Source organism: Phaethon lepturus, unplaced genomic scaffold (assembly GCF_000687285.1).
Source record: "Phaethon lepturus isolate BGI_N335 unplaced genomic scaffold, ASM68728v1 scaffold6274, whole genome shotgun sequence".
Classification (NCBI taxonomy): domain Eukaryota; kingdom Metazoa; phylum Chordata; class Aves; order Phaethontiformes; family Phaethontidae; genus Phaethon; species Phaethon lepturus.
Window position 1 is genome coordinate 42,848 of NW_010536905.1, and position 15,971 is coordinate 58,818.

The following is a 15,971-nucleotide window of genomic DNA, read 5'->3' on the forward strand; positions in this document are numbered from 1 at the left end:
TGTTGTGGCCTACAGTGAACTCTGTGCTACAAGGTGCTCTAAAGATCCAGTCACAGAAGTGAATCACCAAATAAATTACTTTGTTGGTGAAGTTCAACAGCAGGCCATTAAGGATGGCTACTCTAGTTTGAACTTTTTTTCCAATTTTCAAAGATACCAACTCAGAACATAAGGCAACAATCACTCTAAGCACAGTACACAAGCATCTAAACAATCTTACTTATAAATGATACATTGTGTTCTTTTATTACCTAGTGATTTTATTCAAGTAGACAAAGAATAATTAAAGTGTTTGTGACATGATCATTTTACTTGTTCCCCACTTTTAACTTTTCCTAGCTCAAGTAAACTTGAGCAAAGATTCAAATGAGCTGCAAGCCACCAAGTTAAGAAAACGATCAAACAGATATTCAAATACCTATGGAACAATCCTCAAGTTGCTATTACAAATGAATCAGGGTATCTCTAGACACAGAAAGTGACAAACCCAGCTTCACCAGCTGTAGGTAACTGTCATGATCTAGGTATGCAACTGCTCCTTTACGGGGGTAGATGTGCTATAGGAAAAGGCAAGTGCACAGCATATTAGTGACAAGGAAATCACTGTGATTAAGACTCATAACTTCCACCACAAAAAAGGTGACAGGAAGATTTCCACCTGTCTTCACACACAGTTAGACTCAATGCAATACTCCTTGAAGGCTTATACTAGCAGGGATGTTTGGATGTCCTCTCTATTCAAACATATTCTCAGCTTTTGTGAAACAAGTTAGAGAAGTCCACAAGAAGATGCTGCTTATCTCTTAATTAAAGCTTTGAAATCTTCACTACTTTTCAACCCCCTTTCCTTGCTTGTCAGCATTTGCAATTTTCTTTTCAAGAGAAAAGAAAACCTTGACTAAATCTTAGAAAGACAATTCTCAAAATAAGTCTCCTACGTAGAGGCAGAGGCCCTCCCACTCCAATGCCCTTTATTCCAGATTTCTGCCAAATATGTTTTTAAATGGCAAAATGAAGGTCCAGTTCAATGTTTACTATTCATCATTTTTGGCTGCTTGGTTCTTATGAAAACAGACAGACTATAAGAGCCATTAGACACTTGGTCTCTTCACATACATATGACCACCTGTCTACTTTATAAATTCTCTTTGAAAGTTTTTTTTCCAGTGACCAAAGCTCTACTTTCCTCCAAAAGCATGAAACTTGGCATTACTTGGAAGCAAATATACAACAGATAACTTTGTGCGGTATTTAGAACCACAGTTTGATTGTGAGGTTTGCAAAAGTTTAAAAATTGAGTTAGGATATAAGGTAATGCATACTAAATTCATGACTTAAGAGACTTCAGTAGTGAAGCAGATCAATTTCAGCTATTTCACTTAGATGTAGGTTTTTAAACAGAGATGAATTGCCTATGCTAACTGTGAAAGTGTCAGCACTAACTATAATTTTCCAACTATGTTCACTTCCCTCAAATTACATAAAGTCAGGTTTTTTAATCTCGGTCTAGATTATAGTACCAGCCTACAATAATTTAGAAATAAACAACCAAGATAATTACATTAGGAAACTACAGATTAAGCTTAGTTTGCACTACACAAAACCGTAAAGTAGAACATACTAAAAACAGTGAAGTAGTAGCTGCACCATCAACATACCTTTGAACTTGTTCACATGATTATGCAACAGTGAAAATGAACAACCTTTTCAAAAAGTAACACCTGGGGAATCTTAGCACTTTCCTCCAAGTTCAGATATTAACAGGACAAACGAAACTAAATGCAATCTACTACTTGCTCAGTTGGCTGACTTAGCAAAGGGCTAGAAACCATGAAGTGAAACTGAGTGAATCCTGGAATTTTATTACATGCAGCACCTAGGAAAGAAAGAGGAAAAAAAAGTATAATTTGCTACACTTAGGATTAATGTCTTTGTCATTGTACTTTATCATCTGAAGACCCAGTTGTAATTCTACTACAATGGTGTAATTATTCTTTTACAATCTGTTTAACCCAAGACATCGTGGAAGTATTTAATTTTTATTTAAAAATACAGTGCTACTGACTGCTGTAGTGCAATTAATGCCCTTATAATACAATTCAAAACAGTAAAATAAGTTAGGAAAATATCTCTCTCTCTTTCAATCCTGATTAACTTAATGAGTTCCTCCAACACTAATCTCTTAAACACAGAACTATGGGAAATAAGAGATCAAAGAACAGCAATAAGCTGTCTAACTAAATAAGCCATGTTGATTAGCAAATTGTATTTCCTACTGATCTAAGAGTTCACTAATGAGATGCCTGGCAAAATGACTGATCTTGGACTGCTTTGAAGCTAAGCTTAACATTCACATTCTCCCTGCCTTATGCCGTATCTAGGGGAGGCATAAGCATTCTTTTTGAAAACCTTCAAATTAATCATATACAATCCAGGAAAACACATGAGGGTTGTCAATATTTTTGATTTTTACTAAGACTTGCATAAATTTTGTGAACATCTAAGACATCAAAATGCAGAGGAAAAATTAAAATATCAAGTCCACACTAGGACACAGTTGCCCTGCTAACCAGCATTTGATATTATGAATGGCCAGTATTGCTGCAGCATTCAAAGAATAATTAAAAACAACTGCTTTAAAATCCACCTTCAGTTTTCTACTTCTGTGACCTAGATAGGGTCAACAAACTTCGTCTGTTAAGCAAAATACATACCATAGCTTCCAGTTGTATTGGCACATATAACAGCACCAAAGAAGTTTGGAGCATACTTCTGGATTCTGGAAATAACTTTCTGACAGGCTACTGCTGGGTCTGTTCCCATTCTCATATACTCCACAGCTTGATAACTAAAATAAATAAAAAAACAACCACCCCACACCCAGACAGTTAGCCATACTCAGGTTATATATTCTAAAATACCATTGAGAGACCTTGACTTCTTTGAATAATGGGAACACATGATAAATAATCTTTAGCCAAACTTCATATTGGCAATTACTACTCAAGTTCTACATGCAAACTAATTAGAAAAAGGACTAAAAGGGATTGCAAGATGTTATCAAAGTACCACAGAAGAGAACTTTCCTCGCATTTTGAGACTCTCTATTATCTTTGATTTATTCTAACAATCAAACAGGTTCAAGGTATCTAAAGATAACTGAACATAAAGCTGTATTTCACAGGGGTCTCTTCATTAATCAAAAACTCAGTAAGATGTTACTATCTCAAGGTGGACAGAAAACATTAGCAATTTTGCCCTTTATTTGACAGTTCCTTCACTTCTGGCAGGTCAATTCTATGCTTTGTTTTCGTATGGGAATATCTAAATAACATGGCATTAGGAAAGATCTGTATCTACAAGGAACCTGTGATTAACCATCTAGTCTGAGTTGTTTTCTAAAACCCATTGCTGCCAGCACAAAATGTTTTAAGCATTACAGCCAAATCCTTCAGGCTGCTAAACTGTAACGTAAGATTTTATTGATTAACCTCATAGTGGAGCTCAACTCACTACTACTGTTGGTATCTGATACCTCAGGATAATTCATGTAGTTGTCAATTGCCTTGTATTTCAAGACTGGCTTGGAACAGCTTGAAACTCATTAAGGACATTTGTAAATATGCAACAGCTAGTAGGCATAACTGCCAGAGTTTCAGAAAAAGCACCTGAGTAATACGAAGGCCACTGCTATATATTCCTTCAAGCGTCAGTGCCCATTATGCTCACCACGGACTTCCATAATTCATTCCCACTGAGACCAACCCACAAGAATGACTGTCAGGACTCAGTGATGAAAACAGCCATATTTTACACAGGTTATGCAACCACGACGACAGCACTAAAACACCTCTTCCAGTTTCAAATTAGATGCAATTACATAGGATTGTTAGTGACACCTCTCCACCCTCCTGAGTAATCCGAGGCTCACCCCTCATCCTTTCTACAATTTATAACACTTATTTCTCACACAACAAAACACTTTGGAGGAGAAAGCTAATCAGTCCTGTTAAAAAGCATGCAGGTTGGGCGTGTACTCATTACCTGCTGCCTGTTTGCTCACAGCTTGGCAGTATTAAGGGAACTGTCATCAAGATATTTAAGAAATCATTTCTTTAAAGACAGATCATAGGGATAACTTGATTTTTCTACTGTTCTTTCCCTTTCCACTCCTTCCTTTATTCCCACTTAAGCAGTAAGTCAGACTGTCTTTTTAATCAATTACTTCATTTGCTGAGTTCATATTTTGCTAGAGAAGGCTAGCAAAGTCTGCCCTAAGGACAAACCTGGGTAAGAAGCGCATCATGATGTCACCATCCCCAGTGGCTGCAGCTCCTCCGGCTGTATTATCCGCATAAGATCCTGCTCCAGCTATTGGAGAATCTCCTACACGGCTGTAGTGAACAATGGGAAAAAAAACCACAAAAACTGGAAACTACGGAAAACTATAATTTACTAATTCCAGTGGGATTGCATTAATGTAATAGTTCTTGGCCTGATATTAGCAAGTTCTTACGACTTGGGCACACTTTTAACTTTGTCAGCCTTACTGCCTCCAGCTGGGTTAGCGTTAAACCCACAGGAGAACAGAACAGGTAAAGAGGTCAGTCCACTGTAGTCAGAAGTCTTGTCTTAAAACTACCAGTAAAAGTGATCTGTGATAACCTGACTGACCTGAGGCTTAATGCACCTCCAATGCACACCTGTTTGTTATTATACTTTATATAAGTGTATACATATATAAAGTGTACATACATACATATTGTTAGGGCAGGAAGGTTTAGCCAGTGGGCAACAGTAAGCATCTGGGGACATTAGTATATTCAGTAACTTGTTGCTAAACCCAGAGGTTGTCTGACTTCGTTGACGGACAAGACTCCTAACTGGGTAGAAAAAAAATCTCTCAAAGACAAAATACAGGCCTGGGGCTCAGATTCTATGTACATTTATGTGGACACCGTGCACCTCTATGAAATGCTTATTTGTCTCTGGTGCCTTGCCTTACAAGTTGCCTCACAACTGTGCCAGTTGTTTGTGTCTCTGTATGGTGATTTAAGTGAGCTGAAAAACAAGCATTCCCTCAAACACACACATGTAGTTTCTCAGTATTAGGACTTATGGCAGTGCCTACAAATAAGCAAAGCCATTTTGTGATCATCACAGTCTAAAACATATAACCTTTAGGTAAGTTTAACATTGGAAATGAGGCAGGAAAAAAAGTTTTTTTGTAAAACCAGAGGTACTAACCCTGGAATTTTGTGGACTGCACCATTAGTAGATGTCCCAGAAGCAACAGTTCCGCTCCCACCGATTACAACCATACCTAAAATTTTCAAGAGGGATGAAACATATTCAGAAATACTCCTAAGAAATTTATTAAATTGGCACTTTGGTTATCAAACAGAACCACAATACCCAGACTATTCAAATTACTGATATCCTGAAATACAGAGAAGTAATACTCTTAAAGAAAACAAGTTCTTTTTTAAAAACACATTTTGAAACTTTGTGTATTACAGGAGCTCAAAAAGGAATCCAAAACAGTGAGTGCCACACTGTTCAGAGCTGTATATTACTGCTGCCCAAGCAGCCACTGTCTCCTGATATACACCTATGTTAACCAGTAGAGAAAAAGTACCTGGTGTAACCACATCCTGCATCAGTATCATCAGAACACCACAGTTTGGGAATCATAAATGGCGCTTCAGGGAGATGAAAAAAAAAGTCAGAAGGATGAGCTTAAATTTGGCAGAAGGTGACAAACTGCCTACCAAAGTAACAAGAATTACATGACAGTCAAATGTGTGGACTTGATGATCTTGAAGGTCCTTTCCAACCTAGTGATTCTGTGTGATTCTGTGATAAGCCTACCCCTTGCTAATTTTGTGCTGATAAGGAAGCCACTGCCTCATATTAGAGAAGCTTAGATACAGGATTTGGGATCAGCTGCTTCTCCATAGAGCAAGACTTCATCTCTTTAAGACAGGGCAGAAATTGCTGCTGGCATCAAACTCCAGCACAAAGTGAGAGCTAAGAAGCAGAATTCAAACAGCTGAATTCTCTGACCTCACTAAGCAATACCTCCTTCTCACAGAAAAGTTTCCTGACCAGTAGAAGCTAAAAGCATAGAGGCACTGACACTACAGCCATCATTAGCCCTTGCAAAAAGGCTGGAAGGGCACCAGTTCCTACCAACTTCCTAAATGCTTTCTGAATGAAGACTCTTCTCAAAATCTGTTAGTCAAGTAGACATTTCATATATAAAACAACGGGGTGGGAGAACTTGAAATACAAATACAAGCACCATCATTTACTACAAAGCAGTTTAGGACTACTTAATGATACACCAATTCCTGAATTGTATTTAGCAGATTCCCCTCTCATCCTGACACTCCACAACTTCTGAGTTTTCTAGCACATACTGAAGACTGCATATCCCAGTAAAGAAAGCTACCTACCAACCTAAGAATTTGGTACGTTTCCTGACTTCTGTAGAACATTGACTGGTGGTTAGTAGGGCGGAGTGGAAGCTAAGAAGAAAGAATCACACTTGAAACAACTTGTTAATTCTTGGTATTGCAAATACTGTCACGCAAAAAATTCTTAATTGCTAAACTGAAAAAAATCCAGATTAAACCAAAACCTGCAAGTTTCAAAACTAAAAAGTATAAAGCTTTGAAAGACATGAATCTGTAACTGCTCTGGTCCTTTGTGTGATCTGCTCATTAATCAGCTTATAGGCTTAGCAATTAACAGTCCTCAATCACTAAACTCTTGGGACTACTACTGCTAACCTGTTTCAAGCATAGTAGTTTCTGTAAAAATGTACTAATTTAGTCAAAAGCCAGAATAGAAGAAAAATGAAAGCAAACTTTATTTCCTAAGTTTAAGGACTGTTAGACAGACATTGCTTTTGAGTGGCAACAGAACTAACTGTTCACTCACTTTTTCCACCACTGCAAAGCCTTTGAAGTTGGTCTGACAGCTACAGGGAAGACTCGACCCAAGTTAACTATAATTGAGATAAAAATAATTATTTTTAACCTTGATCAGTTGTCTAAGCATCCATAGCTGCCCAAGCAATTATGCCAAGGTATCTGAGGAAAAAGCAGTAGGGCAATGAACAAATAGCCAAGGGCAAAAAATTAAGCAAGTGGCTGTGCAGCCAGTGCACTGGAAAAACAAAAACAAAACCTCCATTAAGGTTAGGCACTCCATCCTAACACGTAAGTAACAGAATCTTGAAAACACTATAAATAGGCAATAATACTTATATGGAATACTTTTCTTTAAACTCAGTATGATTTAATCCGTAGGGAAATGAGAAAAAAAAAAAAAATCAGCAGAGTTACCAAGAATTGTTACCAATAGTATCATGATTATGAACTCTTCTTTGTGAGATGGTCTTTTCTTCTTTATAAGTTACTTTTTCAGGCCGTTTGTATGGTCCACAGGATTTTGAAGAGTCTGGTACAACATTCTGTAATTATTTTGTGATTTGCATGAATAATATATTATCCTGCATTACAGATAAACTTAAAAATACTACAATCAATACCTATAATCTACTGATACAGGTATCAGATGCCCAATACTTAAATTATACAGTTGCACTGAAATCCCACAGGTTGTGTCACTTAAAGACTAAAGACTGAATTCTGGCATTATACGGTAAAAAGTTTTTCCTACTAGAAAGTTATGGTGTTCTAATTAAAGATTCTCCTTTGCTCAGCTGACTGGCCAAAAAAAGAAAAAAGCTCATTCTTCAGCAAAATGAAGAAAATTTTCAAGCTAAAAAAAAAAAAACAGATGAACTGAGCTTGTTTTACTAATGTCAAGGAGTAAGATGATATTGTCAAGTTAGTATCATAGCTCAGGTATTTTCCCAACTGAAAAACAGAGTATATATTGAATTAAACTGGTTCAGCAATGCAGCATTTCATATCCAAGAAACAATGAAGACAGTGTAGGAACACATAGAAATCTGCAACACCAATCCCCCCCCCCCCAAAAAAAAAACCCCAACAAAACAAGAACAAACCAACCTCACCACAACAGGCAAGTTTAATGGACGGCTGCACTAATCTGATGTGTTCACAGGTCTGCATAAAGCTTCTCTAACTATTTAAGGACCTTAATTGCTACTGTAAGGTTTTCTTTCAGAAATTTACACATGCATCAAAAAATAAACACTGCTTTCTTTAGTTTGAGAAGACCTGTCCAAATTTAGAGCTAAAAAAAAAAAAATAATTCCCACACCAAAGCACTACTGCAGCAAAGTCAAAACAGGCAGGACCTAAGAAATAAGAGCTAGACACATATTCTTCCCAAGTCTACCTAACACTCAGTAATTCCAAGTTTGTTCTGTTTAATAAGCAAGACTTTCTTTTTTTTTTTTCTTCTTCAAGTGTAAAGCACAACTTCAATGTAAGATGAAAGGAAGAGACAATGCTGCATTACTGACTTTCTAAACCCCCCTTCACCACCACGACAGCACTGTACCTTCCAGTAGTTTGGCTGACAGCTTTGATTAAGCCACTTTGAATACACCGAAAGAGATGTTTGGGTAGTTAAATCTTCATATGGAAACCCCATTCTTACAGCAAACAAGGAGGCTTGAAAAGCAACAAAGCAAAAAACATTGAATTCTTCACATTTTCACATATTTTATGATAATTCATTCATGTAATGTCATCTAGAAAACAAGAAATTCTACATTCTCTATGGAGATAAGAAATATGTCTTCAGGGAGCAGTATTAGCCATTATAGTGATGTACAACTGCAGTAACAAACCTTCCCTTCACTGGCAATATCAAATTTCCTCAATTCACTATAAGTTAACATATGTAAGTTTTACCATTGAAAGAGAAACAAATTCAACTCTGTTCATCAAGTGGACACAAATAACCTGCAGCAAGAGTGTCCTGGGCTGTGTGTGTCACAGAAATATTTAAATGATACAAATAATAGAATATTTTCCTTAAAAAGCTAGTCTTTTATGAAATGTATGTAACATAGTGGCACAACATTCGCTACTAAAACACCGATACTTGCAGAAATGAACCCACCAGCTTACATCACATTAAAGTTCTTCCCTGCAGTTTTAAAAATGACTGCTTCCTTGTTTTGAAAGTTAATACAGTATGTGTCAAGGGGGCAAAAGGAATACTGACACAAGCAATGAAAGAATGCTGCACTTCTAAGAATGGGTTTTATAGTTAGGGAAAAAAGACCAATTCTTCTTTCATTTTTTAGTTGTAGATATCTCTGATACTACCTAGTAACAGATACTGTTGCTAGATTCAGATGCTTGAACTTACATTACCAATCCTTGTTAATAATCTCACTATAATATACAGCTGAACAAGCTTCTCCAGTGCAAGAATTACGAAAAGCCTTCCATTACTTCTGGACAGCTTTTCTATGTTTTTCTTAAAAACTGACACAATTAAAGTCTCTCTCTGCACTCAGGGGAAAAGAAAACTGAAAGCTTCAATTAAACAGATACTTATTTTCCCACTTCTAGAAAAAACAGGCAGGGTTTGGGGTTTTTTTAACATGTAAAAATGTGCTTGTGCATGTTTGTCAGTCACTCTTTCATGACTTTTGAAGCCTTGTTTCTATTCCAGGAAGCAAAGCCAGTCATTTTTACTCTCCAAACTTTTTACTCGGCTTATTATTCTAAGTATTGCTAGGACAAAAAGGGAAAAGGTCAGGCACACTATTATGAAAATTCCCTACCTGTTGGGAGACTAACCTGAAAATTTCTTGTCAGATGATAACCAAAATAATTCTTTTTTTCCTTACTTGTGATCATTCTACACTGAATGTCCATCACCAGACTCAGTTCTACATTGGTATGCATGGCCTTTATTGCTAGTTTTCCAAGACTTGTCCTAAAGAAATTAGTCAATGGATGGAGAAAGCAGTTCTAACAGTGCAAGAACTGATCAGTGTTGTTATCTTACCTGTTCAACAAAAGCTACACCATGGGCAAGAAGTAGGACCCAGGGAACTACAGGCTGGTCAGCCTCACCTTGATCACTGATGTGACAATGGAACAACTAACCCTGGAAACCATTTCCAAGCACAGGAAGGACAAGGTGCTTGGGAGTAATCAGAATGGCTTCACACAAAGGAAGTCATGCATGATCAGCCTTCTAACCATCTGTGATGAAACAACTGGTTTGGTAGATGAGGAAAAAGCAGTGGATATTGTCTACTTTGACTTCCATATGGCTTTTTGGCACTGCCTCCCAGAAGATTCTCATAGAGGAAGTATTGGCTGGATGAGCAGACAGTGAGGTGGACTGAAAACTGGCTGAAGGGCTGAGCTCTGTGTGGTGATCAGTGGTATGAAGTCTAGTTGGAGCCAGTAACTAGTGATGTACCACTGGGGTCAACATTGAGTCCAGTGACATTCAATACCTTCCTTAATGATCTGGATGATGGGGCAAAGTGTTATGCACCCTCAGCAAATTTTGCACATGATTCAAAACTGAGAGGAGTGGCTAAAGCACCAGGGGGTTATGCTGGCATTCAGAGTGATCTCGACAGGCTGGAGAAATGGGCTGGTAAGAACCTCACATAGTTCAACAAAAAGAAGTGCAAAGTCCTGCACCTGGGGCGGAACAACCCCATGTACCAGTACATGCTGGGGGCCACCCAGCAGTAAAGCAGCTTGGCAGAAGATCACCTGGTTCTGAGGTATAGCAAGCCGAGTGTCAGCCAACAACGTGCCCTTGCAGCAAAGGCAGATAACAGTGCAGGCTGTGCTCCGACATTAGAAGAAGTGCTGCCAGCAGGTCAAGGGAGGTGATCCTTCCACTCTACTCAACACTGGGGAGACCACACCTGGAGTAATGTGTCCACTTCTGGGCTCCCCTATACAAGAGACACATGGACATACTGAAGACAGTCCAGCAAAGGGCCACAAAGATGAGCCAAGTGACTGGAGCATCTCTCTTAAGAGGAAAGGCTGAGAGAGCTGGGACTGTTCAGCCTGGAGAAGAGAGGGCTGGGAAGAATCTCATCAGTGTATATAAATACCTGAATGGATGATGTAAAGAGGACAGAGCCAGGCCCTTTTCAGTGGTGCTCAGAGACAGGACAAGAGGCAATGGGCACAAACTGACATGCAGGAAACACTTAGGAACAGCAGGAAACACTTCTACATTCCAAGGGTGACCACATTGCCCAGAGGTTGTGGAGTCTCCCTCCTTGGAGAGGTCACCATCTGGATATGGCCCTGGGCAATCAGCTCCAGGTGGCCCTACTTGAGCATGGGAGTTGAACCAGAAGACCTGAAGTCACTGCCAACCTCAGCCATTCTGTGATTCTGTAATACATCCTCTTTCTTAATTTGTCTATGTACCAAAGGTTTTAAAAAAACTAAGCTTCAATTTTTTGAGTCAAAGTAAATAGAACTGTGAAGACTATTCAGGTATCATGGCACTCTAACAGATTCCATCAGTGTTTTTAACACTGAAAATGAAAATGTCATGTTACTTTCATTAAAATTTTAATACCAGGAACAATGTACCCAGTCACACATTTAAAAATGATCAACTAAAAATTAATGCATGCCACAGCTTGCCTCCTTGTCTCTAGTGTCAACCACTCACAGAAATTAAATTTTATGAGACAGGCAGACTTTCCTGGGTTATATCACTGAATATATTAAAATAAAAGTGCAGTTTAGTTATTGAGAAAAAAGTAAAGAATAACCTCAGCAATTTTGTATCTTGAATAAAAAAAAGCCTGCAGAGATTATACAGATTTATATGAAGAAGTTTTACTATTCTAGCCAGGTTTTCTGGTGAAAATACACATACTTTTATTCAGAAAATAAACTGTCGTTTCTCTCCCATGCTGATTTGAAGGTTCAAATGTATTCTTCTGAAGCTATAGCTCTATTTTCTCTTTATCAATCTTCACATGCTAAAGGTAACTATAGTTTCCTTTATCCAAGTTCCTATTGCCACAGAAAATACATTCCTTCACAAGAAATATTATTCTTTCTCAACTTCTCCATTGCTTTGATTCATTCACTAACATTTATCACTGTCTCCAATTTTTACTCAGATATATTTTCAGCTTTCCTGTCTTTCTTTTGCCACTACTGCTAGACAGTTTCTTCTGAGGACGTTCTCACTGACAGCAAGGACTCAGCATAACAGCCTTGTCCACATGACTCCGTTATGCAAAGAGCTATCTTCTTAGGTTGGAAAATACATTTAAAATCAGCACTTGAATTCTTTCATTTCTTCATCTTTCTTATCTTTTCTGCTCATTCTACTGATCAGAAGTTAAAAATACTTTGATAACTACCAATGATGGAGAAAGGAGTATTATAAGCATTTCTATTTAACACCTGACCAATTTCTTTTTCAGCATCACCTGTGAAATCTCTCTTACCAAAGCCACTTCTAACCTAATCATGGCCAACTGCCTGAATTAAATAATCTGCAAATCTCTCTCTCTCTCTTCTCAGACCCTCCATCAAACACTGTCCTCACCTCCCTCTATTACCCTATTTTACTACATTAAAAAACTGCTGTTGCACTTATTTCTCTATCATTCTGTACACATTAATTCCTTCAAGAATCTTTTATGTTTTCTTATCCATTTCAAAGCACTTGGCTCACCCTTAATGGTCAGATGTCAGTTTCCACGCTTATCTCCACATTTCCTTCTGAGCAGGCACATACATTTTAAAAGTCCTCAACTATGAGCCAAGTAACCTTCCACTCACTAGTCATATACCTCCCTGGAACATACATCTCCTTTGAAACCAGTATTATTCTAACAGCACGAGCTCATATTTTAAAAGAGCAACTATTCCTCCAGTTTGCTATCGCTCTTTTGTTGTGCCTAGGAGTACAGCCCTTAATGTAATTTCTTACATTCAAGTTCTCACTGTTTTTAAACTATGTAATACAATAATTATGCTCATTATATACCAAAACAGTAAAATGTAACTGTAGTGTCTATTAATTCTGTTACTTCTTAGAAAAAGTTATTCCATTGTTTTAAACAAAATGTTTACATCTAACAGGTTCTATAGTGCCTTGTATCAAATCATCTTTGATACTTTTGATATCAGTGATATTAGCAAAGCCTTAGGATTACAAGTTAATACTTGCAGTTAAATTGGTGGAAGGACCACAAGATTGTATTTTTCTTTTCCTGTCCAAATAATGGACTAAAATCTAATTCATACACATGTAATAAGAGAGTAAACACTTCTGAATTATTTGACTAAATTAATTTGATTGTCAGGGGATCCTTCTACCTATATTAATATAATTACCTAGATTAATATATGGCAATTTTAACAGGAAGTGTTTTAAGAAGAGGGTATGACTTGGAAACAGTTAAAGGAATAATTACCTGATTCTCCCACTAATAATGTATGCTTAGTGTATTCAATGACCTTTCGTGCTACACCAATGGCATTTTTTACACGTCTGAGATCTGCAACTGCCCCAACTTCCATAGTGTTGCTGGAAACGAGAGATATTTAAAGCTTATTAAAAATACAAGAATAATTGTACATTTTTTTAATTAGACAAAATCTGTTCTCATCTAAATTAGAAAGCTTGCTCCTTTAACATATTGCTTTAATTGTTCTATGCCATAGACAGATGGTATCACACTAGTAGGGAAAAACCTCATACATACATTGCTTCCTTTCACAGGCATGGAGATGTTGCTTAAGTAACCGTAACTCCATCCACAGTAATATTTTCAGTAGAGTAACTATTTTGTTACATAAACTCATAACATGAACCACATAGTTGCAATTACTTTTTAATCAGTATATCTTTAAATAGTAAATAAAGTATAGAAGACAATTGTTCCAGAAGTGAAATAATTTATGCAATGAATGTAAAAGCAAAGCTTACAATGCTACAACCCATCTGCTTCGCAACTTGCTGTATCTAGAGCTGGATTACTGCACTATGTGTAAAGATTCAATAACAAACATGCTTAGCTACTCTTCCACCAATTAGGTAAGTATTTTTCCTAGTTCCACAAGTTAACATACAACTTGTCCTACAGTCAGCCCTAAACCAACAATTTCTGTAACAAGCCTTACATTAAAGTATGCGAAAAATTACAGGGATTATTCTTTTCACCGTCTTTTCTTACCCATCCATAATCATTGCGTCTAGCGTTGTTTCTCCACTTTCATCTGGGCTTCCTCCATACCCCACACTCCCATCACATTGGTCAACCTCACACTGACCACAGCCTCTCTCAACTGCATCCAGCTCAGAACCTCCCAACTGTAATACTCTCCAAGCTGTAATAAACACAAATAATTAAATGTCACCAGTGAAAACCGTCTCCACTACAGCTTTAAAGAATGTTTTAAAGATGGACATGATGAAGACACACTATATATAAGTGGATAAAAAAGTAAACTATAACTTATAGGTGAAATAAAGTGAAAACACAAATATAGTCAGAAGAATGTAAAGCATTACTTTTCTAAATACTGTTTTCCTTGCATACCTGATTAGTGTTTCTGACTGAGAAATAAAGCTTTTTTTCCTGACTGGGAAGGTGTTATTTACTAACAATCATCACAACTTCTATATATTAAATAACCTCCTCTGCCCAGAGCCAACCATTACTTTATCATTGCTTATTTAAAGCCTTTTGGGGGCAGGGAGAGGGGGAAGCAAAACTTCATTAAAAAGCAAAAAAAAAAAAAAGTTGTAACAAGCAGCCCTCAAAAGCTTCCTATAAGAATACTAAGCATCCAGCTGCAGAATAAAAACATCAGCAACTATTTAAGAACAAAAAGAAAGTGGAAATGATGTACAACAAATTACAGTCTCCACATTGTCCTGTTCAACCCTCAGTCTTCTATTCTTTAGGATCTGCCTCATGGTGCAGTTTTGTAAGAAATTACAGACGTGCCAAATGACATGACTTGAATAAACTGGGCCTGAAGGCTTTGCACATATTTACTTTCACAAAGTTGGACCTCAAGCAAGATTTTCCAAGATGCCTGAGCTTGCTGCTATTGACAGTTACGTTCCTGCTTCCTCCTCCTTGTGCTGGCTCTGATGCTCCATCACCTGCCAGACCCAACACAGGGCAGGCAGCAGAAGCGTACAGCTCAGCTCTTTTTGGCAGAAATAAATTATTACACTGTCTCAACCATCTCAAGAAGCCTCATCTTCACAAAGGCTGCATGCAACTGCATGAAACCACCTGCACCAAGGAAAAAGTAAGATTTAACACCTAGAATCCAACTCCACATACACTTCAGTTTGAGAAGTACTACTCTGATTCTTATTACCTTTATTGCTGTGAGAAGCCTTAAAACAAGCTTTCAAAATCTGCAAACCAAAGGCCTTGCAGTTTTCGTGGCTGTATTTCACTTCTGATCTACACAAGGCTCTATAGGTAACCCATTCCACTAGCAAGGCTTCCATAATAAGTGATTATTTACAACTCAAGCATGGGAAAATAGCCAAGTCTTTTAAAATCAGTATCCACAACTGATTTACGTTGGAAAACCTGCTTTGACTCTCAGCGACACATCACAAAACAACACAGAGCTCCAAAAATATAATATTCAGAACTATCTAAATCTTTGGGGGTAAGAATGAATCTCAGGAGCGCTCCATTAAAAACAAGTCGCCACCGTGAACAGTCACGTAAGTGTAAACCACGTTACTAGCAAAAGAATCTAGCTTTTTAATCTAGCTTTTTCACAGGTCATACACACCCTTTTTTAAAACGCATTTTTCCCAACCTTTAAAGTTAAACCATTTGCTTGCAGGCTCTCGGCAAAACCAGGGCTCAGCGATAGACGCAAGCGCCGGGGGGTTGGCCCCTTCCTGCACGAAGGCAACCGGGCACCCCGACGTCCGGCCGGGGCCGAGCTCGCCCGAAACCCGACGCAGGCCCTTCCCAAGCCCGCAGAGAGGCACCTCACGCGGCTTCCCCG

At 37.9% G+C, this 15,971-nt stretch overlaps 1 protein-coding gene across 1 annotated transcript; it reads right to left on the reverse strand.

Moving 5' to 3' along the window:
- Positions 1 to 1,647: 1,647 nt before the first annotated feature.
- AGA (aspartylglucosaminidase) lies at positions 1,648 to 14,309 on the reverse strand (the record flags this gene model as incomplete). Its single annotated transcript, XM_010286309.1, has 8 exons — positions 1,648 to 1,876; positions 2,715 to 2,848; positions 4,287 to 4,394; positions 5,248 to 5,323; positions 7,366 to 7,480; positions 8,503 to 8,615; positions 13,394 to 13,506; positions 14,156 to 14,309. Coding segments are annotated over 8 exons (914 nt in total), but the record flags the coding sequence as incomplete, so codon positions are not given.
- Positions 14,310 to 15,971: the final 1,662 nt, after the last annotated feature.